The 14,735-nt window shown below is 51.6% G+C and overlaps 1 protein-coding gene across 2 annotated transcripts; it reads right to left on the reverse strand.

Annotated features, from left to right (window-relative positions):
* Positions 1 to 743: 743 nt before the first annotated feature.
* WBP2 (WW domain binding protein 2) lies at positions 744 to 7,886 on the reverse strand. 2 transcript variants are annotated; one of them, XM_074343708.1, is made up of 8 exons: positions 7,730 to 7,886; positions 5,493 to 5,601; positions 4,228 to 4,363; positions 3,634 to 3,726; positions 2,849 to 2,983; positions 2,534 to 2,656; positions 1,972 to 2,048; positions 744 to 1,851 (listed from the first exon to the last, which is right to left on the reverse strand). In XM_074343708.1, exons 1-8 carry the CDS (start codon positions 7,786 to 7,788, stop codon positions 1,798 to 1,800), a joined length of 786 nt encoding a protein of 261 aa, XP_074199809.1. In that variant the 5' UTR covers positions 7,789 to 7,886; the 3' UTR covers positions 744 to 1,797. The 2 variants fall into 2 exon arrangements, with proteins under 2 accessions (XP_074199809.1, XP_074199810.1); XM_074343709.1 differs by having other exon boundaries at positions 7,619 to 7,759.
* Positions 7,887 to 14,735: the final 6,849 nt, after the last annotated feature.

The following is a 14,735-nucleotide window of genomic DNA, read 5'->3' on the forward strand; positions in this document are numbered from 1 at the left end:
GCCAGGCTGTGCCGGGCAGGGACGGCCCCACAGTCCCTGCCCCAAGGATGGTCAGGAGGGTACTCCCTTCAAGTGCCCTTGGAGTGGGTTTAGCCAACCCCAGGAGCTGCTGGGTGGGGCTGGCCAGAAGGAAGAGGTGGGGGAGGCTGCTGCCTAGCCTCTCCCAACAGGGCCACTTAGTCCAGAAGGTTCAGGAAAACGGCCCCTTCGGTGCTGGGCTTTCTGAGCTCACCACGCCCAGGGCCGTCCTCCAGGCCAGGGCCCCCAGGGGTGCAGGCCTGGGCATGGACTGTGGCTGTTTCCCACCCTCTCCTGGCCCCAGGCACTGATGTTTACAAGGAGCGTGGCACCAGGACACGCACTGCAGGGGACAGCCCCACCCCCACCGGGCTTCAGAGGTGCCGTCCCACCTCCATGAAGTGAGGCAGGGAGCACAGCGGCCAGGGTCACTGGAACTCATGACCAGCCTGGACCCTGCCTTCAATGCCTCCTCCCACCAAGGACAGTTGCTGGGCAGCACCAGGCCCCAGGAGACTAAGTGGGTGGGCACAGCTGCCAAGCAACTGCAGTGGAATGGACACAGGAGAGGCCTTAGCATCTTGGGCCCAAATGGGCCAAGAGAACAAGGGACTCACACACAGGAGGGAACAGTCTCCTGGGAGCCTCCCCAGCCCTCAGCAGCCAGACAGCTGTCCTTCCCAAGAGCTCACCTCCGCCATCACCACACACAGAGCCAGACAGAGTCCAGTTACTTCATTTTTACTAGTTCACATTTTCAGCAGACAAATCAAGGTGCAAACAGGGTTTATTTCACATTAATATATTAACTGGATTTTTTTTTTTGTCAAATAAATAGGGAATTCTCTTTAAATAACCATCTCCTCACTTGAAGGCCAGTCCAGGAGCAAATGAGAGCAAATTTTAGTGTATCCAGGGAGCATACTGCCAACCAGGCGTGAAGCTCAAAGGGAAGGGGGCAGGCTGAGGGGCTGGTGAGAGGTCACGGTCAGCACCCTGGCCAGGCCTCAGAGATCAGGTGCCGTGTTCCCCGCCTGCCCCGCAGCCTCCAAATGGACATGCACTCTCCAGTTCCAGTCCAAGAAGCCCCTTCTAGAGGGAAAAGCAAGAAGGCAAAGGGAAACAAATTCCAGAAAAACTAGCAGGGAAGCAGAAGGGCTCCCTCCCCCGTCGCAGGGGCCTGGCCCTGATGCCACCGCCCCGGCAGCTCAGGGGAGAGCTCCAAAGGTCAAAAGTGGTGGCAACAGGATGACCAGGACAGGACAGGGAAGGGAAGGTGAGCGAGACGGGGGCCGAGGCTGGCTGGGAAAGGAATGTGGGCCGACAGTCCGGCAGGAAGGGGGCCTCTCACAGCCAGGCACAGACTACAGTGGGGGGAATGTGAGTAGGGCCTGGCAGGGGCCCCGGAGAAGACACGTGGCTGGTCTGACGGAGCTCATGAGGCTGAGGATAAAGGCGCTACCAGAACAGGGGGCTGGACTGCTGGAGGAGGTGGCCAGAGAGTCCCTCCGTGTGTAGAAGCCAAACAGGAACAAGGGGGACGCCCCCAGAGATGGGGGGAGGGAAGCGCCTGGGGGTTCTGGGCTCGCGTGGGAAGCTGGGAGGCGCCGCTTGCGAGTCAAGGGGCCCTTCCCCTCCTTCAATGACAGTTCCTGGTAACTGTTTTATAATCAAACCTGGAGGAAGGACAAGGCTCTCCCATCACCTCCCACCCCAGACTCAGCCCAAGGGGAGGGGAGGAAAGAGCGATGAGAGGTGGGAGGAGGGGGTGGGAGGGGTCTACTGGGTCTTCTTATCTTCTGGGGGGTAGTAGGGCGGTGGCGGAGGCTGGTTCTAAGGGAGAAAGGAAAGAACACATTAGAAAGGTCAAAATAAGACAAGATCTCCCCCGCCCCTAAACCCCAGCCAGCTGCGGCGGTGGGGGTCCCTCCAGCACCGTGGCCACCCACTTACCGTGGGCATGTAGACGTTGTGCGGGTTGCCCGGGTTGTAATAGGCGCTGGCAGCTGCTTCTGCGGCCTTGGCTTCCGCTGCGAGAGCACACACACTCAGGATAAGCCCCAGAGACTGACCCTCCCTGCCTCCTCCAGCCGCCCCTGGAGCTGCTTTTGGCCCATGACGCCAGCCCCCCAGCACTGAGGACCCGGTTTCATCAACAGAACAGTGGTTAACGTTTCCTGAGCACTTACAGCGGCCACACTGTCCCATCCAGTCCCTTGACACCCACCTCCCCTTCTGAGCTTCGCCACAAACCCACCAGGTGGTACTGTTGGCACATTCTGTGGATGACAAGACTGAGGTGCAGAAGGAGACCTTCCTGGCCCCAGGGCACACAAGTGGCTAAGGGACAAAGTGGGGGCTGGGATCTAGCTCTTCATCACAAGGCCACTACGCTGCTGGTCCCCTGGGATTGTCCCTAGGCCAGTAGTCACTCATTATTTGGGGCTCCTATATAACCATGGGGAGGACAGGGCTAGTTCCCCCAGGGAACTAGCAAGCAGCCCAGGAGCCTCACCTGCAGAAGTGGAGGGGACATCGGGGCCACTGACCGGAGGCTCCATGGGCCCAGGGTAGGGTGGTGGCGGAGGCTGCACATATCCCATGGCTCCGTCCATCATGGGAAGTCCTGGATAGAACTCTGCTTGGCAGGAGAGTGACAGGGACCCAGTGAGCAGCCCAGCCCGGGCTCCCTCCCAGGCCTCTCCAGCTTCTCCGTCAGTCCTGAGCAGGTCAAAGAACAGGTTTCCCTCTTCGACCCCCTGACCTGGGTGGGGGTGGTTAGTGGGTGGGGGGGGTGGGGTGAGGGGTGGGCAGCAGAGGACACACTCACCAGGTGGGGGCGGTGGATAGGGGTAGCCAGGAGGGCAGGGGTACATTCCATTGGCGACTGGCGGGGGGAAGACATAGGCCCCGCTGGGCATGTAAGAGTAACCATAGGCTCCGTTGGGGGCTTCGCCTCGGGAGGCTACAGTACAAGGGGAGAGAGAAATGAGTGTCGCCTGCCTTGGGCCTGGAAAGAGGGCGGACCCACTGCCTGCCAAGCAGAGCTGCAGGGTCCCAGGAACGTGCACAGCAGACGTGCCTCACCCTACCCACTCCGCTGCTCACCCACGGTTGAGTTGGCCTCAGTCAGGGATGAGGGGAGGGGTCAGAGCCGGGGTGGAGGAGATCAAGGACAGGCAAGGGGGGATGGATGGAGGGAAGGAGGGAGGAGGCTCAGGTATGGGGTAAAGAATGGAGCTAGGTGAGGTTGGGGATGAGCTGAGGAGGTCTGCTGGACACATCCCAGGTGACCTAAAATGGCTGCCTGATGGTAGCTTAATGGTGAGGGTTTTGTGTGTTTCTCTGAAGCCACAGTAAAATGTCCTTGAGTCTAAACAGCTTTGTCTAAATGTCCTATACCTGCTCCACGCAGAAGAAACCCAGCCTTTGAGGGACAGGAGGCTGACCCTAATTACAGGCTTCCTCCCCAACTCCTAGCCCTGGGCAGCCTGGGGCCCAGAGACTCATCTCTTGGCTGCTTCAAAAACAAAACAAAAACGAACCGAAAATAAAAAATGAACCACCACACACATCCAATGTGTCCTCAGCTCCTAATTTTTAGAGCCTTGATACCTTGAGATGCCACCTGTAGCATCCGTTGTCCAAATTCGATGGCGCCCCCTGCCATAAAGGTCAACTTGTACGACGCAGCGCCTTCCCAGCCACCTGAGAAGGGAACAGTGCATCAACAGCTCAGGGAAGAACATGACTTACGTCCAAAGAGATGGCAATTCGTCCTCTCCAGACCCCACCCACTGCCCGGGAAGCTGCAGGAGAAGGGCTGCTCTGGCGGCCACCCACATCGCCCACCAGCGCTGCAGGCCGGCCCGTCTCCGGCCCACGCCTGCTTCACCGTTTGGAACTGGGGGCTTTTCCTTCTCAGAACAAGCCTGTCCTGCCTCCCCCAGCCTTGTTGGCACATGTGCCCTCAGGCCTCCCACCCCCAATAAAGCAGCTTCGCAGGAGCGGACACACTCAGCAACATGAGTCAGCTGGCCTGCACGGCTGGCAGCCCAAGTGTTGGTCTCAGAAGCTAATCCAGAGCCAGGAAGAGGACAAGGCTAGGGTGGTAAGGATCCAAAGAGGACGTCTCCAGGGCAGCAGTCAGAGGCGCCCCAGCGCACCTCTCTGGAAGCCCGTCCGTGTCCCCAAACCCCCCTCACCCACCTCCTGCTTCGGCCTTCACTGTTCCCTTGATGTAGTTTGCCCCAAACACAGGCTGCTTGATCTCACAGTCCTTCATCAGGTAAAATGGCATCATGAAGGACTGCATGGCGTCCTTCCCCTTGGACAGGAAGATGACCTGCAGGGAGCGAGGACGAGAGCCATCAACCCCCGCACCAGGGCCCGCTCAGCCATCACTTCCGGTGTGTGATGAGTCCACTCCCAGGACCGGGCTGGGCACTCTCGGCACCAGGCCAGAATGCTCTGTAGAGTACGAGGCCTCGCGTGCAGCCGGGCTGGAGAGGCCAGATGTGTGAATTCACAAGAAAAACGTGTGGCTCACAGAGAGCATGTGTGAGCTCTGTCATCTGAGGGGTGGTGAGGAGGTGGAGGATGTGGAGCAGAAGTGAAGGGGCCTGGGGGGCGAGGGCAGAGGCGGGGAAGCACTCCGGAAGGGGGTGTCCAGCCCGAGCTTCAGAGAACTGAGAGAAGGGAATGGCAGGGGGCCTCAGATCCGGGGAGCAGCGGCTGTCCTAACCTTCCTGCGGGCTCACGGCCCAAACACCAGCAAGTCTCCCAGCCCTAGAATGGTGAACCCTCTATTTTACACCCACGACTTCGATCTGTGACTGAAGATGCCAACTAGAACCCCCAGAGCTCGGGCTGTGAGACTCCCGTCTCCACTAAGGCCTGTGCTCCTCTTCCTCCAACCATCTTTAAGTCTAGCTCTTGGGCAGCCACACGCAGCCATCTTATCCAAGAATATCCATTTGTATTTCTCTGGAAGTCTTTCAGCCTGCCTGGGTAACTCTCAGGCAAGGCCCATCCTGCAGTCTGGCACTTCTCGATCTGCAGGGTTCTGCCGGGCTCTCTGCCCAGTCCGGAGACGGTGGCCACGCTCTTGTATCCTGTTTACCACATTTATCACCCTGGATGTGCACAAAGGCCTCGTGGGCTACTTCAGAAATCAAAAGAAAAGCCATCTCTCCCCTCCAAGCCCAGGTCTGCATCTCCACAGCTGCATCCAACTCTCCACAGAGATTCTGCAGCAGCAGCTCTGGAATTTGCACGGATTCACTGCCCAGTGGTCAATTCAGCCATGCAAAGAGCCAGGTGGTCCTAGAACTAGGAGCATGTGACAGAAAACCACGCTAACTTTCACTGGGGTTCAGGGGCCACTGGACTCATGAGGCTGAGGCTGACCTAAGACTCTCATCAACCTCCAGGAGCCACGAGCCTCCAAAACCCCATCGCACTGCACAACTCACCCGGTACGGGGTAAGGTAGACGGTGCCCTTCTTGGTCCCTTTGAAGGCCTCCGGCACGTTTCTCATGTCATTGAATGTAAGTTCTACATGGTCATAGGACATTAGAATGCTGTGACGAAAAAAAAAGAAAGGCCCTGATGGGACATCTGGAGTCACGACCTGTCACCTCCAGGGACTGGATCCTCCCACTGAACAGCTGCTTATTAGTAGCTGCCAGCATGTTGTCTGTTTCACCACTGCTGGGAGGAAACTGTTAAGGAAGCCGCGGAAGCGACTAGCACGTTGGGGTTCTATAGAATTTCCCCAAACCCCACCCACACAGCCCCTAAGTGACCAGCGCAGGAGAAGAGCTGCAGGGCCCGGGGGATGCCATAATCCCCTGAATCAGTTTAGATTATCCGGGTTAACCCTTCCATTTTCTTCCAGGTCCTTTTCCAGAGGTGTGGTTTTGGTTGGTTGGTTTTTTTAAATCTCATAAAATGAACATTTTAAGACATGACTCTACACATTACAAAAGGACTCACTTCCGGGTTCCTTTAAACCTGGGGTTCTTAAGCTAGGTCTGGGGGGGGGGGGTTGTCAGTCCATGAGCCCTTGAGATGACTGTGTACCGGCATCTTCCTGGGAGAGTCCACAGCTTTCTTCACTCTCAGAGGGCTTCAGGACTTGGGGAATAAGGTTAACTATTTCACAAATCAAATTTTAAGTACTGAAAGTAAACTTCAATCACTGTTTACACAGTTATTTCAGAAATGAGGCTGAAGCATTTTCTAAAACAAGGCACACCATTATGTAGCAGCACTGAGCCCTAAGCCCTAAGCCAAGCCACAGGAGGCCCAGCAGGACAGATACAGTCTTGCCCCAGAAAAGTCCCACTGAGAGAAAAAGAAACAGTCCCAGGAGATACTACCAAACAGCGTCAAAAGGGTTCGTCGGGGCCTGGACTGGCTTGCACACAGAGACTACACGTCAGGAGCAATGTCCGGTGTCTCTGATTACAAGAAAAGGTCCAAGTTCATATGGTTGCATTTGTCTTCTTTCTCCTCCCAGATATCACAACTTCCTTCACTGGGGAGGGGTAAGTGGGAAGGAGGACCAGTACCAGAAAAGAGAAGACAAGCTCAGAGAAAAGAGGTCATTATCGGGAACAGGCTGGGCCTTACAGACCCTGAGCAGGTACGACGGAGGAAAAGTCAGCATTCTGAGGTCTGGGGCTCCCTGAGTGTTCTCTGACTCATCAAGAATTCCCGGGTGACAGCCCTGGGCTGAGCACTGTCTTAATCAGCTACTAAGCTCTGATCCCACAGGGTCTTCTCTGGGGATTCACTTCCTGCGATGTTCCTTCTGCCTTCAAGAAGTGCTTTAGGCTCAGCATCGCTCAACCAGGGCTGGCTGGTCCGATTCTCAGTGCCCGAGGAGCAAGAGAAGTCGTCCAAGGAGCCCAGTTGTAGGAGGAGAGACAGAACTGACGGGTAGGAAGAACTTGGAAGTTGGGAGACCTCTGCTCTAGGGAGTGAACCAAACCAACAGGAATTCAAGGGAAAGAGGTAAAGACAGACCTTTACACCTTTACAGGAAATGTGTTACATACTTGACAAACGTTAACTGTGCAATTTCACCTCTGGGCCTCAGTTCCTCATCTGAAAACTGAGCTGTTCTGGAATATATGGGAAGGCTATATACTGGCAGTTAAGCCTACTGAATTTGGAAACAAGACTCCTACCCTGGAATCCCATCTCTGTTACTTACAGCTCTGTGATCTCACGCAAGTTACTTAACCTCTCTGTGCCTCAGTTTTTCTACGTGGAACATGTGAATAGTATCTTCCACACAGGACTTACGTATTGAAAAAGAAAGACGAAGTACAGTCCCTGACATATAGTAACATAGTAAAAACCCATAAATGGCCATCATTTTTGCCTAAGGCTCTTCCCATTTCTTAAAGTCACCTACTCTCGGAAAGGAGCTCAAAAACTACCCGCAGACCCCACCTGTCTCTCCAAATCTCGGCCCCATCCAGCGGCCCCACCCCATTCCCTGGCTGATCACAACATCCCGGCCCCTCCCTCACGACCCACCCACCTTCCTCCAGCCCCGCCCCCAGCCGTTACCCCCCCACCCCTTACCCCTATCAGTTTCTCTTCTTCACTGGTTTATTTCTCACCACCCACTGCCCACCGCCCACACGCTCGACGCCAGCCCTTCGGTCCTCCAGGATCCTCCTGCATTGTTTTCACCTCTCGGTGTTGTTGACGATCACTCCGCCGCCCTCCGAGTGGTTCTTGTTGAGCGCCATAGTCTCTCGGAAAAGGGTCCCGAGACTCGGAACGCAGTGCGCTTGCTCCCCTCTTCGTCCCGCCCCTTGTGGCGTCGTTCGTATTAGAGTCAGCCAATCACACCTCTCGCGCGGAGGCTGGCCCAACCACCTGATCCCGGACGTCACGTGCTAATAGTTTACTCCCTCTCCCCTTCCCCCCGGTTTCTCCTGCATCACAAACAAGTTCAAGACTACAATTCCCAGAAGGCAATGCTCCCTCAACCTCGACCTTTCCCTACGCTAATGAAAGGATGCATTCTGGAACTTGTAGTGTTCCAGACCTTAGGCCTGGCTGGACTTCACTTATTGCATAACTAATCGGCCTACGCACTCCCCACCCCTCTCCACCCGGTACTCGCAGGGACCGGAATAAATAGTTGGGCGCGTCACAGGCGAATTAATCAATAAAGGCCCTGGACGCAAGAGCTCATACCTACTGGCGTATGTAACCTAACCAATGGGGACCGTAACCTAAACCTGGTTTATGGAGCACTGAACGCTTACTGGGACATCTTCATTCAATCCCCTACCGTTTAGAGAGCGCTTATTGTATCTCTTATCTCCACCCCACTTGAGTAATCGCTGAGCCATATAGATGAATGCGAGATCTCGTTTCTGTTCCAGGACGTAGTGGGCCGGCTGATTGGCAGGGAAGAGTCAGAAGAAAAAACAAAACAAAACAAAACAACAACAAAAAAAAAAACCTGCCGTCGCTTACAAGAAATCAGACCCAAAGCCCCGAGGTGGGCGGGGAGAATCTCCGCGGGGGGAGATTCTGGGCCCTGCGCCCGCGCCTCACCGCTGCCTCCACCGTAGCTAGCCTAGCGGTGGCGCTGCTTCCTCTAGAATGTTTTGGCTTCGCAGTCCAGCCAGAAGATTTAAGCAAAACTCCGAATAACTAAATGGAACCAGGCACAATGCTAGACCGACAGCTTACAAAATAGGGCTGACTCATTGTGACCCAGCACTGGGTAGCCCCCACTAGGTCGCTGTAGTTATATAAACTACCCCCAACCTCCGAGGTGGATCTTTATGGGGGAATGGGAGGGGGAACGGTCTCATGCCTTATGTGGCTGTAATGGTGTATGCTTAATCTTAAGGGATCAGAGTTTGATATTAAGCAGACAGCTGATTTCCTGACACTTGGTGGCCAACCTTGAGAATCCACCTGCTTGATTTTCCTTTTGAGTGAGACTTCCTAGGTGAAGGATCTAAAACTAGAAAACAGGTAAGGTAACAGCCTTCTGTGGGGTCTTGTGCAAAAACCAGGTTGCACCTTGCAGGACAAGTGCCCCATGGACATGATGAAATCTGTCCCAAAGGGTCAGGTTAATTTCCACACATGCAATCTCTGCAGCGGTTGAAAAGAAGTCAAATTCTATATGCTGATATGGAAAGATTGCTAAGGTTTGTTAGTGCAGAATGTTGTATAAGTACACTTCCGTTTGTAAAGGGCACAGAGATTCCTTTAGAAACTAAAAATAGAGTTACCATATGATCCAGCAATCCCATTCCTGGGCATATATCTGGAGAAAACTATAATTTGAAAAGATACATGCACTCCAATGTTCATAGCAGCACTATTACAATTTTACAATAGCCAAGAGGTGGAAGCAACCTAAATGTTCATTGACAGATGATTGGATAAAGAAGTTGTGTATACACACACACACATACATACATATACAATGGAATACTACTCAGCCATAAAAAATAATGAAATAATGCCATTTGCAGCAACATGGATGGACCTAGAAGTTACTACACTAAATGAAGTAAGTCAGAAAGAAAAATACCATATGATATCAGTTATATGTGTAATCTTAAAAAAATACAAATGAATTTATTTACAAAACAAACAGACTCACAGATATAGAAAACAAACTTACAGTTACCAAAGGGGAAAACGGTTGGGGAGGGATAAATTAGGAGCTTGGGATTATCAGATACAAACAACAAGATCCTAATGTATAGTACAGAGAACTACATTCAATACCTGGTTATAACCTATAATGAAAAAGAGTATGGAAGAGAATATATGTGTCTGAATCACTATGCTGCACACCAGAAACTAACAGAACATTGTAAATCAACTAAACTGCAATTAAATATATATGTATTCTTCCATTTGCATAAAAAATAGGCAGTAGAGTGAGGGGACTCACCGGGATCTCTGGGCGGCAGGGACCTGTTGCCAGGCCCTCAAGCACATGGGTAGCCTCGTCATGACTGTCCTGCCTGATGTGCATTTCTTTGCACCAGAGACCTGGCAACTTCTTTTCAAACATCCCCTGGCTAGGTATGACTGCTGGGGAGGGGAAGGGTTCCCCCCTCCACAGCGCGCCTCCTGGCCCAGGCAGGGTCGGGTCTGGGTGCTGGAATTCCCTTGGAAGTTTCACCTCAGGCCACCCTCAGCCTGCAGGAGCATGTTGAGAAATTTTCACCATGATCACTCAATCTCGCCACCTCTGTATGTGATGAAAGTTTCCTTCCACCACCCAGCACTCTCTGCTGCCGCTGCCACAAGGGGCATCCATAAATGAGACTAATAAAAACATGGTAGTGTAATAGAAAAGAACAAATCTGACTCCGTATTAGATCAGTTCCTTTGGCTTGAATGCTATGCTGTTTCTCATGCTGAGTCATGCTGGTTCTGCATCTTTTGTAAAAGACTGTTGCCTAGAGCCTGAAATATACAGGAGAGCCCATTCTCAAGGCTCTGACCTTTAAGGGTATAACTCTTCCCTATTCATGTAAAGATAAATAACATTTGTCTTGTTGGAGGTTTGCAGGAACACCACGCTGACCTGATCGACCTGGCCTACGTGGACAGCTGCAAGAATAAAGGATTCCAACACCAAGAAGTTTGCAACAACCAACCACATTCTCTCCCCTTTTTAGTATAAAAGGAGCCTGAATTATGACTTGGGGAAGACGGTTCTCCAGGATGTTAGTCTGCCATCTTCTTGGTCTGCTGGCTTTCTGAATAAAGTCGCTATTCCTTGCCTCAACACCTTGTCTCCTGATTTATTGGCCTGCAGTGTGGCGAGCAAAACAAGTTTGGACTTGGTAACAGTAATATTCAAAATAAACATATACTTGTGAAAAAAATTGGATCTAGATCTAGATATGACATTTTGGGGAAGACCCACCAGACATTGTGTCTGGCTTTATCCCATTGAGGCACGGCTCTGGGAATTGGGGTTGGTAGGTGACTCAGTGTGCATTGTACTCTTTGGTACTGTTTACTGTGTGCATTTTAAATTTTAATAAATTTCAAAAAAAAAAAAAAAAACCAACAACAGAGAAAACGCACCCAGCAGTGGGTGTGCAAGGACGGCTGCTGTAAGGGCCAGAAGAGGGAAGATGGGGCAACAGTGCACTCCCACCCCGACCCATTTTCGGAACTGGCAGGTTTTGTTGGGCTTAAAGCCTATACAATGTTGGAGGTCCTGTTTAAGAACTAAAATACACAATTAGGAACACAGTGCTGTGGCCACCCTGAAGCCTCCTGACAGGAAGGGAAACGTGATGAAGAGGAAGTGGGGGCGGAATGAGATAGCAGGCTTCACGTAATCAGGGTGAACTGTCTAACTTCTGCAAATTTGATAAAACCACTTGACCGTGTGAACAGGTTGTTAGGGGGGCTCCCAGGCGGTGGAGGGGGCGGGTCCTTTCAGGTACCCACGCTGAGGGGCTCAGGGGGATTTCATTCCTGAACCAGATTTGTGGCCAAAGGTCCCATCTGGGCCCAGGTCCCAGAACGCAGACAGCTCTAGTCCACACAGGCTCTGCCTGTTTCCAGAAATGATCACTTTTTGCTGAGCTGCAATTGCTCCTAATCTCCAGACTGAACCTTCTGGAGCGTTGCTAAGCAGGGGTTTAGGTAAGCCTGGCATATTTCTCCCATCGCTACAGGACAACCAGGCGGGGTCCAGGGTGACTGGGCCCCTGTTTCCATCACCTCTTTACTCCCTAGAAGCTTCATCTAGAGAGTGGAAAAAATATCATTTGTGCTGAACGAAGAAATAATTTTCTGTGTGTCCTGATGTTAAAAAGGTTGTGAAGCAATTTATCAGATGGTGGCTTTCCCTTTTTTTTTTTAACCTTGACCCACAGTGAGAAGTACATTTTTATATCCAGACCCAATACCCACAGATATATATTTATTATAAGTGGAACTGAAAGAGTAAAGGCCTGTTTGGGACTGAAAGGGTAAAAATCAGCCCAGACTGAAATAGGAAAAAAACAAAACAAAACAAAATGGCCCTGCAGTCAATCAGGCTGGGAGGAGAGACTCGGACAACACCTGCAGCAGAGCCAGCAGGAAACCTGGTTTTTCCCAGAGTTATGCAGCAGTTCTTTTTTTTTTTTTTTTTTTTAAAGTTTATTACGATTTTAATTTTATTTTTTTAATGGAAGTCCTGGGAACTGAACCCAGGACCTCGTACTTGCTCATGCGTGTTAAGCATGCGCTCTACCACTGAGCTATACCCACCCCCTTTTTTTTTCATGCAGCAGTTCTAAGTTGGCACAATACCCCTCTCTCTCAGCAATGCTGCTTTCTTACCAATGATACCCCTAGACACGCTTTGCAATTCCCATCTCTTGCTGGGCATGCCCCAGTCCCCAACCGCTCACCTGGTGACAGCCCCCAGGCCCCAGTTAATCCCCACTGTTTCTAATTTCTGCTCAGAAACAGCACCCACTCCAGAACTAGTCCTTGCTTCCCACAGACTCCCCTCAGACTCCCTTAGAAACTAAATTAGACAAAACTGCTTCCCCTCTCCCACTCAGGGATGCGTGGTCATCCCGTGGCAATCCTGGGCTATGCCTGCTGGTGGCTGGCGGAGGAGGCTCTACCATAACACCCTTCCTGAAACAATACCTACCCTCACTATATGCTACTAAAGGACACCATTCGGTCACGCTAGTTATGAGCACATAGAAGTCGTATTGCAACAGTGCATGCAGAGGAAAAGGGAAATTCAGATGTTCCCTCTTATAAGGGACCATTTACAGGAAGAGAGCTGTCAGAGCTTCTATTTAGCCAGAAGTCATTGGGCTTCTGACTGAAGACAACTGGGTAGGTGGGTGTGGTAACTAATTTCCCAGAGCAATCTTAATGCCATTAAAATTTACCTAAAAATTGCTTAAGCATTTTATCATGAATGCTATATTTTCCCCAGAAGGAGACTGTGAACTGTATTAGCTAAAAAAAAAAAAAAAAAATTACCCCAGCCTAGGTTTGGGACAATTTTTATTATGATGTACACTGAGATTTTCTATATCTTAAAACTGCTAATTTTTCTGCCCTAAATTGATTTTGCAGTCCTCAGCTTGAAAACCCCTGTTCCAGAAGGAGGGATGGGGCTGTGGGGGAGGGGGGAGGGGGAGGGGGAGGAGAGGAGAGTGCTGGAGTTGAGGGAAATAGCACCCATCCCTGTCAGAGGCTGGGACCTGCATCTGTAAGGTGGGGTGCTTCCCGGCACAGATCCTCCCTCACCGCCCCCGCAGTGTCCTCCACCTGCCTCTTGTTTGTGGAAAAATTTTAGCCTCCTCCAAGTTCCAAAGAATAAATTTAATCAGAGAAGTGAGAAAATGCAGAAGCAAAGGAAACCAATCAAGCAAGACAAAATAATAAGGGGGGGAGGGTATAGCTCACTGTAGAGTGTGTGCCTAGCATCTATCAAACAATGTACATAAATAAACGTAACTATTTGCCCCCACCAAAAACAAAAAAGACAAAATAATAATAACTTTGCCATTACACGAAGCCAAGGACCTTTAGTTTCTCCTCAATGGCTATAGATGATATTCTGATCCATGTCCCGTGAGCTTGCAGAGACTGAGACCCTCACAGGTGGAAGAAGTTAACTGCGTGCTGCCCACAAGCACGGAGGCCCCAGAGCTGCTGGAACCAGAAGGCGGATAATGCAAACTCCCGATGACCTCACCACCGACCCATCAGAAGCGTGTTAACGAGCTGATCACACACCCACACCCCCTCCCTCACCCCGTCTTTAAAAACCTTTCCCTGAAAGCCAATGGGGAGTTCGAGTCTTCTGAGCCTTAGTTGCCTGGACTCCTTGCTCGGTGCCCCGAAGAAAAGCTACAGTTCCCTTCACCACAACCAGGTGTCAGGAGATTGGCTTCACTGTGCATGGGCCAGCAGACCCGGGTCTGGTTCAGTAACGCGTCCATCCGCCTCCTGGAGCTGAAACTCTCCCATATTTATGATCAGTTCACTAAAGGATTGTGTCAGTGAGATTTAGGTCATTCTCAACCACTTGGTGGAGAGGGTAGCTTTTTAAGGTATTATATCTTTGCCTCACTCTGTGTGGGAGGCGACTCAAAAGACCACGAGGCATTTTTCCATCTCTCAACCAAGAGGGCAGGCAAGCCTTCTTATTCCCAGGGCGGGCTTATGGGTTCCCTGACAGTTGTTCTCAGCTCTGGCTAACATAGAAGTTACCAGACACTTTGAAGGTACAAAGCCCCAGGCTTCTGTTGGAGCCAAGGCCTACTGCGTGCAGCCGGGGCTGTAGGAGCTAAAGGGTGGTAGGGGGCTGAATGGCTGGACCTGGAGAGGGAAGGGGTGCTTTCAGAGCCCCAGGACAGGAGCAGAGTTTGAAGAATTCTCCAGTGGTAGCCCCCAACCCCCTCCTGTCCTGTTCCCAAAAGGCAATCCCAGGAGGTGGGGTGTGGTCACTGCTTTGGGGTTTGTATGAAAGGGTCCAGCTATCTGAACAAAGAGAATTTGCTATAAAGAATTAACACGGGTCTAGAGCTAGGCATGTTGCTTTCAAGTTAGGTCAATAGGTAACTGAAAAGGTGGGAAAAAAAAAATTCGAAGGTGTCCCAGCAGTGCCTGAACCTAGGGCTGGAGGACCCAAGGGCGAAGTCGGAATAATTAAAATATAGAA

This window comes from Camelus bactrianus, chromosome 16 (genome assembly GCF_048773025.1).
Source record: "Camelus bactrianus isolate YW-2024 breed Bactrian camel chromosome 16, ASM4877302v1, whole genome shotgun sequence".
Lineage (NCBI taxonomy): Eukaryota > Metazoa > Chordata > Mammalia > Artiodactyla > Camelidae > Camelus > Camelus bactrianus.